Source organism: Idiotropiscis lumnitzeri, chromosome 5, assembly GCF_059441095.1.
Source record: "Idiotropiscis lumnitzeri isolate Australia: NSW breed Sydney's pygmy pipehorse chromosome 5, RoL_Ilum_1.0, whole genome shotgun sequence".
Lineage (NCBI taxonomy): Eukaryota > Metazoa > Chordata > Actinopteri > Syngnathiformes > Syngnathidae > Idiotropiscis > Idiotropiscis lumnitzeri.
Window position 1 is genome coordinate 13,837,247 of NC_142395.1, and position 8,720 is coordinate 13,845,966.

An 8,720-nucleotide genomic window follows, 5' to 3' on the forward strand; every position below is an offset into this window, starting at 1 on the left:
GCTGCTTGTCGCCCTGCAATGTATCAGTAGGATGATTTTTTTTTTTTTCCCTCGTCATCACCCTTTTAGTAATCATCATCTTCTACTCGTTCACCACAGCGAGAGGGACTGAAAGCAAATGAGCAGAATCAAAGCAAATGTGATGGGCTGTGTGAGCGGATTGATGCTACAAATGACCTTTTAATGAACACAATGCCAAGTTAGCGCAGCGCACGAGGGACGTGGCATCATTCAGCATGCGTTGCCGCACTTGGGCTACAAAGCGCTCAACGCCACCGGTGATTAAACCGCGCCGACGACGCCTTTCTTTTGCGACTCTAAGATTCGGCTCACGCGCGTCGAGCGGAGGCGGTCAACTTTGATCAAATCTGCATCCTGCATTGTTTGAATGCACCCCTCCACCCCAACCACCATTTCAACAACCACAACACACAGAGAAGTCTTGAAAAAAAAGTTTTTTTCTTTTTCTAAAAAGGAAATAAAATAACACAATTCACTTTTTAACACAATGACAAAACACAACATTTAACTTAATCTTCAACCATTTTTCCCGCCACAACAATACACACATTTTAACCCAACGTTTGAAGGGGACACAGAGAACACAATGAAAAACAAACAAATAAATTCATTGGTTCGTAATGATACACGATTGCCACGAACAAATTCTCATACCATTTTTGCGTGTATGATTTTTTTTGCATAACGTCTTCAACACCATATAAAAAAAAATAAAATAAAAAGACTTGTGCAAAATGTTCCGCAGTTTCAGAGCTTCCAAGTCCAACGTGCAGCTCTCAAAATTGTCCCACTGAAGTCTCTGCGCCCATTAGTGCATGATTACCCTCCTATTTGTTGTACGGCCGCCATTCACCTAAAAGGGAAGAAAGAAAGAAGTCATTAAAATCACAAATTATTTTAATCAAAAGTTTTTTAAAAAAAAGTATTACACCATGATGTGTTACGATTGAATGCCCTAGGATTGATTTTAATAGCCACACCTGCGTTATCCAATATGATCTCATAGAAGTGCTTCGGTAGAAATTTGGGTTTTTACAAAGATAAAAAAGTTGAGTTTTGATTGACATTGTAAGACAGGAATCAGTGTAACATTAGCTCATGTTATGCACTGAAGACTATTTCAAAATTTTCCAATCTGCTAAGGGTGAAAATGTTGTCATGAAAGCCATATCAACAGTACACTTTTTTTACATTCTTACCAAGTTATCAAAAGTAAAAATAAGTTTAAGCATCACAAAAGTAGGTTTGCAGCTTATTCTTAGTTGTCTGACAAGTGTAAAAAGAAAAAAACTGCAGTGAAAACAGTCAAACACTACCTACACATTGATTGCAAGTAAGAAAAATTCTCCCCAAAATGGCAAAGAAAAAGCAAAACACAAGCTACAAGTTCACTTTTAGTTGCTCGCTGAATGGAGCCTTGAGGTGCTGAACTCAATGCCACTTGTATCCCGTCTTGATATTTTGAGTTGCAATCCAAATTGACTTGGTATGAGAGTGTTACATACATATTTGCTTTTGTTTATTTAGTTATTATTGTTATTGTTTTTTTAGTTTTTTTTTTTTACAAATCATACTAAGGCACACGCTAGACGAGTTTAAAGAAGCAGAAGACAGGAGTTGTTTTTATATTTTAATCATATAACAGTGATTACTCTTTTCTCTATTTGTGACCATTGAAAATGTGACGCAAATGATGAAAATGACAGAAAGAATTGTTAACATGCTACTTCAGTTACTTTCCTTATACTTTTAAATGAAACGGTAAAGTTCATTTGCTTAAGTAGTTCAGTCTAAAATAATGAAGCACAGTGATGAATTATACTGAGTATCCTGAAAGGCGCTCCCAAATCTAATTTATTATTATCATTATTATTATTATTATTATATAAAAGGAACAAACGTTTCAGAAATAAAATCCTAATTTGAATGAATGAATTATCAAGTTAATTGCATGTTTTGTAGTACTGAGATAAAGTGAATTGTGGATTTTTTTAATAGCTGTAAGATATAATCAAAAGAGGTGTGGCCTAATGAGTGATGTGAGGAGCTCGGACTTTTACCAACAGGTTAGTTCTCTGTTCGTTTCTTCTCCATGCTCCTTGGAAGTTTTTTCATTTTGTATTTGTGTTTCACTTTTTGAATGAAAGTTTTCCACAATATTAATCTTCACTGAGATGGACCTCTGTCCAATTGTGCTTCATGTGTGTAGTCACCTCTTCATCACAGGCCTGAACGCAGTGACCTTGTCGTCCTGCAAGGTTGCACACGTTTGACTGAGGTCTGACGACGTCTCTGCTGCTTTGGTGCCGGAGAAGCCTTTAGAACCAACAAAAAAAAAATGTGTGAGAAATGTGCTTTTCTTTTCCTGAAACATTCCTAAACATTGTGATGTTATGTTGTTAACCTTCAGTTGTGGAATATTGGCATGTGTCTGTTAGGGCAGCGTAGGACGGACAGTGCAACTGGAGGCCTTTGTGATTGAAGCCGCCTGGGCCATAGACTTTGGAGTGCAAAGAGGGGCCCTCCGGAAAAGGGTTCACAGCACCGGAGACATTATTTGCTTCCTGCAGGCCTCTCATGAGCCCGCATTGTCCACTGGGAACACCGGGGGCGCCCACCAACCTCTGAAGCTGACAGTCCCCGCTCGAGTTGCTCATCCTGAGCTCGGAGGCGTGCTGCGGGCTCAGGATGACGCCCGACGCCGCCGTACGCGCCAGAGACCAAATCCGAGGCTTGTCCGACGCTTCAAAGTGAGACAGGGTCAAGGTTCCCGCGGCGGACGTGGTCTTGGACGCTACGGGATCCAGGAAGTCGGCGGGAAGAGGTGGGAGAGGGTTTTTGATGGCGCAGGGGAAGGCATGGTGAAAGTTGTTGGACACATTCAAGTGAAGCTCAGATGTGCAGTCTCTCTTGTGGGGTGAGACGGGGAGTGCCGCAGCCTCGTCTGGGACCACCTTTTCACATTCGGAATCCAGCTTGTCACACTCGTCCTCGTCCATGTCCTCCAAATCGCTCAGATGCAAATCTTTTTCTTCCTTGCAGTCATTGGAATCTGCAAGAAAAGAAAACGCAGATGAAATGAAACTCACTTCAACATAATCCACAAGGTAGCAGCAAAGCACTATGTTTGTCTTATTGAAGTTTTTAAAAGCACTTCAACATAGTTCCTTGGAACCAATATGCCATGAGATAGTGACAAAATAATACTTTCATTGCTTTGGCACAACGACAAAAAAAAAAAAAAATGTGAGGCCACAAATCTGTGACTTTAAATGCTCAATCATGTCATGAATGAATGCCGATTACATGTGCAGGAACTGAAATGTTTTTGGAAACTCTTGAGTCAGAAAAGTTGTCCATCCATACCACATCATTACGAGATCATTCAATATATATATTTAATGATTTGGGGTCATGCGTGCCTAAAACAAAACATAGCTATCTACCTGCCAAGTAGCCTCGAGAGCTCGTGGGCTAACGAGCAGATTCTGGCCGGGTCATCTGGAATGACGGCGCTTAATACTACCACACAAAGTGGGAGCGTGCTAACTCATGCCAGAAAGTTGAATAACAAATTGAGACTTACAAGTCACCTTATACTGATTTATAATGTAACAAAAACAATAAATAAATAAAAAATACATAATTTAATAAATAAATAAATGTACTAATATTTTTTTGGTTCAAACTGTTATCTAAATATGGAGAAAACGTGCAACGGCATGCAATCACAGATCGTACAAAGATGACAAGCAAGACTAAGTGCGCTCAGTCAAGCGTAGACCTCCACCAAGGCCAAGTCGGCTACCTCGTGGGTCGTAGACGATGTAACTGAGTATTATTTAATAGAACACGAATGTTAGCATTCTCAGACTGGGTTGAATTATCTCTCTAGACAGTCAAAAGAGAAACTAAATTCTGTAGCAGACAGGACAGTTTCTTTCTCTCAAATTTAACTTTTCAAACTCAAATGCTTGAAAAGTTCAACTTAATTCGTCTAATAAAAGCAAAAATAATTGCCCAACTGCATATTTGTGTCTATTTGTTAGCCAGCATCGCACTTCCTGGTTCATGCAGGATAGCCCAAGTATGAGGCAACGGGGACATTACCATTAGCATTCCGGTTCAGGCGTCCATTATATAACAAACGATGACAAGAGAAAATAGGTTACTGCATGAAACCCCCAAAAAATGTAGCATCTCACAACCAAAAATTATATTTATGTTTTTGCGTTCGTTAGCTTGACATGTTACTTCCTGGTTCACGGAGATACACCAAAATTGCACCAGCCATCCCACCAAAAATTCTCGGAACTTTGTCTTGGACTAACTTACCAAAATTAATGACTCAAACTGATGATGCCCCCCCCCCCAAAAAAAAATGGAGTATTTTTTTTAATTAGACTAATTAAATAAATTGGTGTGGGGCAAACCTTTGGTGAGACAGTCATGGTCGCTCTTACTGATCTCATCCTTCCTGTCGTCGCCGGCTTTGTTTTTGGGCGACCACGTCATCTTGTTCTCCTTCTTGAGCCTCCGGCGAGCATTGGCAAACCAAGTGGAGACCTGGGTGAGGGTCATTTTAGTGATGATGGCCAGCATGATTTTCTCGCCCTTGGTGGGGTACGGATTCTTGCGGTGCTCATAGAGCCACGTTTTCAAGGTGCTGGTAGTCTCTCGGGTGGCGTTTTTTCTCCTGGCTGTGCTGTTAAAGCCCACCGTCCCATATCTGCACACACAGGCATTGGGCTGAAGTTGTGATGTTTGAAATCGATATCCACCGAGAAACCAAGCCAAGTATCAGAGTAACACGACCGTTGACCTCTATGCGGCTTGCTAATGAAAAGTGGAAGCGTCGCAGATTTTGGCAAGCGAGCCCGCCTGAGCTCAGATGACACAAAGTGGACCGAAAGTGGAGCGTAAACCTCACCTGTCATATTGATACTGGCCCAGCGACGGATCGTACGGATAGTACGCGGCTGTTTGACTGATTCCCGTGTGTAAAGTGCCCGCACTCTCCTTCATGTCGTACTGCGGATTCTGACACACACAAATAAACAGATTTCCATGTTGTACAACTTTTACAAAACTGAACAATTTCAGATAGAAAAACATCTGACTGTTTCTAGAGCTCCAGTTCATGAAAACACTAAAATTATATCCCCACAATTTGCTCTTGACTTTTGAATAGACATATTTGTAGTTCTGTCAGTTGATAATGATAAGGTGATGTGAAACAATATCATTTAATCTAATTGTTCACTCAGTTAGTATGACTACTGTAAAGAAAAAAAATCATAATGTACAACTTGAGGGCAAACTTTCTTTTCTTTGCACTCATTTATACACAGTAGTTGTTTTATTTACTGAAATACATTTGCTACTGTTTACAGTTACTTCAGAGGTTTGAGTTGATTTAAACACAAATTCCAAAAAAAAATAGTTGGTGTGGCTGCAATGATAAAAAAAATCACTTTTTTCAATTATTAAAAATTTGACACTATTCTCTAATTCTCTAACTCTAAATAAATAAAGTCATACATTTTTCTGGCATTAATTGAGTTAGCCCCCCCCCCCTCCATCTCGACATTTTTATTAACTTTCGCTATCGAAAGACTTGTGCATTTAAGACTTTGTCACCACATTTTTCTTAACGCAACGATTCTGCCAAGCTCGCCCACCCCTCGCTCCCTCCCTTGCACCCCTTCGAGCGCGCGCAAAACAGGCAGAGGTGAGCCCACCAGAGAGGAGTAGATGGCGGCGGAGGGGTCTGTTCCGTAGGGGAAGTAGTTAGCGTAGTTCTGGCTGGCTGCAGCCGCCGCCGCGTAGGGGGAGCCGTACACGCCCAGAGCAGCCGCGTTGAGCTCGGTGCGGCTACCGGCCAGCAGCCGGTTGTCATAGGGCGCCGGGCAGCAGAAGGCGGCGGCCGCGACGGCTGCGGGGGTCTGGCCACCTGCGGTGGAGCCGTCCGTCGGCACCGACCTGGAAATCGAATCGCAGCAAGTCGTACTGGGGTTTGCCGACACGAAAAACTGCACAGAGAGAATGATGGACAGAGCAAACGGATAAACGTCTTAAAATGAAAAGAATTGTAATAATAATACATTACAAAAGAGAAGTTAATTCTTTTTATTCGAGGTAAGTCACTTTTATGACAATTCCTGATTTATGACAAAGTTTAACTTGTCACATGTAACCGACCATTTTCGTTAATACTTGGCACATTATTTACATTGAATTTATAGAAATTAAGGGTGATATTTTCGCTCACTCTCCATGTAAGCATTTCTTTATTTTTCTATTTATTTTTGCATAACGAAGTAACTCTATGTAAGATAACCAGCACTTTTATTTCAAAATGTAAACGTTAAATTCGTACCCGATGTTAAATAAAGAGCTCAAAACTTTCCAGTGACTAACTTTTCCCCATCAAAACTCTACATAAAAATATAAAATGAGTTTTGATCACCATGACGCACTTCTGAATCATTTCCAATTTCATCAGAAATATGCGTAATTGCGCATGGCGCGCCACGCAGGGTGACATCAATCTCGCTTTTGTCACCAGAAGGGAAAAAAAGACAACACGTGAGTTCATTCATAATTCAGTGTTATTGGACACGGGTGCGTGTATGTCAATATTTGGCACAACTACAAAGCACCACGCAGAGGGTGGGAACCGTCAATAAAAATCACACATTGTAAATAAGAGAAGTGAGTGGAGGAAATATGGAGTCATATGTTAATTTTATATATAAAATAATGATAGTAAAAAGTCTTACCTGTGAAGTTGCATTGTAAGGATATCCAAACTGGGAGAAAGACATCGCACCTTCTTTTGTAACCATCAGCAATAATTCCTCCTCATGCAGCCCGGATCGATTGCTCCAAATTCCACTTCAAATCCGCGCTCTTCCACGCATTTCCACGCGCGCACGGCCTTTCTCTTCGCCCCTCTCAATAATACATGACTTTCGCCCATATAGGAGGGGAGACTTTGCCGCAGATTGTTTTATACGAATGAATAATCCCCTCCGAGGATCTGATGAGAAATGAAATTAAGTGTCATTAGCAGGGAAAAAAAATGTTATGTTAGGCGAAGGAGGCTTAAAGGATAACGTAAGACTTGCAAGATATGGACTGTGCTTGTGCTATTATTTGTGCCTCTATAGTTCTTTAGCATTCATCCATGCAAGGGTAGCGGCGTGACGTCACTGTAATCCCGAAACGCCATGGTGGTGTACCAGGGATGAGGATCAAATCTTTGCCAGTCGCGTCCAATACAAAGATGTGCTTTTTCCTCTCCCTCCTCAAGGTGCACACGTACAATGTACAAATAATCGCCATGACAACATATTACTCATTTTGTCTAGGAATATTTACTAAATTAGAAAAAAACACGTTGAATTATCTTTTTCAAGATTTTTTGGGGGATGATTAAAATTCCCCCATCCCAGAAAAAATGCAGTTTTTCTTATTTTCACACTATTATGAGAAGCTGTTAGTCACTTCCACAAAGTAGATGCAATGACTTTGTACAGAAAGCTTTTATTAACATGCCAGCATCAGAAAATTATTTTAAAACAAAAAAATGTATTCTACATGATTGTGGTTATAGTTTCAAATGCAAAGGCACACTGCATCATACTGAGTGGTCTATAAAGTATTAGGTCTGATAAAATAAACAAATTGAAAATATACAAACAGTTGGCTAAATAAGTATACGTATCAATAAGTTTTTTTTTATTGTTGTGCCAAACTTTCCGGCTACAGATTCACTACTGACAGAGTCGAATCATAAAATCAATATTCTTTCTTTATAGATACAAGGACAAGCGCCCCAGTCGAATAATGTCGCTCCAAAGCTTCACTTTTGTAAACATATATATATAAGGCTGACTTTAATGTCGAAAAAAAATATGCATATTTTGTTGTGGGAACAAAAAATAAAACAAGACAATTGAAAAACAGTTTAAATATATTTCCCAATGTATGCACCATTTTCCCCTTCTTGCCGCTGTATTACCGAGAGGGAACCCTCAACCCCCCCCCCCTTCTCCCCCCCTTTCTCCAAAGTAGGATTGTTGGTATTTATTTATTTTTTGACAGGTCAATAGAGCCGTGATTGATGCGCGCCTGGAGACCTGCGTGACCATTACGCGCCACGTGCGTAATTGTATCAATTAACAAATGACTCCACGCCCCTTGTTTAGCACAAGAGTAAGAGTGAGAATATGCCTTGGAGGTGAAATCTGAGGAGACATTAAAAAAAAAAAAAGACAGTCTAATTAAATAAGAGATGGGGGTGGATGAAAATGCGTTTTAATTGAATGATGCTCGTGTCAATGAAAGGAGAAAACGTTTTAAGCTTTATTAAGCTTCGCCAGTAAACAAACAACTTCCCCATCGCAAACATTGTGATCCTGCGCTCGAATCACGTGAGCCACAATTGTGAGAGACAGCGTGGACTTGTCAAAATAAAAGCAAAAAAAGAAAAAAGAAGTGTCCCATGGGCATGACCGTGACTGACGTATGGTGCCCCCTCCTCCCTGCCTGCATGATTTTAGGCCTGCAGTTATAAAGTTTCTCTTCGGGCGGCACTAAAGAGTCACCTCGAAGAGGGAATGAGATCTTTGATAAGCGCACACGGAGGGACATAACATTAGGTACACCGGAACCCCCAGTGAGCCTTTGCAGAG

The 8,720-nt window shown here is 40.7% G+C and overlaps 1 protein-coding gene across 3 annotated transcripts; it reads right to left on the reverse strand.

The window, feature by feature from the left end:
- Positions 1 to 503: 503 nt before the first annotated feature.
- irx6a (iroquois homeobox 6a) lies at positions 504 to 7,168 on the reverse strand. Of its 3 annotated transcripts, none has more exons than XM_088296707.1 (7): positions 6,804 to 7,168; positions 5,763 to 6,003; positions 4,952 to 5,061; positions 4,455 to 4,750; positions 2,426 to 3,073; positions 2,235 to 2,337; positions 504 to 874 (listed from the first exon to the last, which is right to left on the reverse strand). In XM_088296707.1, exons 1-7 carry the CDS (start codon positions 6,815 to 6,817, stop codon positions 871 to 873), a joined length of 1,416 nt encoding a protein of 471 aa, XP_088152833.1. In that variant the 5' UTR covers positions 6,818 to 7,168; the 3' UTR covers positions 504 to 870. The 3 variants fall into 3 exon arrangements, with proteins under 3 accessions (XP_088152833.1, XP_088152831.1, XP_088152832.1); XM_088296705.1 differs by having other exon boundaries at positions 5,763 to 6,053; XM_088296706.1 differs by lacking the exon at positions 504 to 874 and having other exon boundaries at positions 2,231 to 2,337; positions 5,763 to 6,053.
- Between the last annotated feature and the right edge of the window lie 1,552 nt (positions 7,169 to 8,720).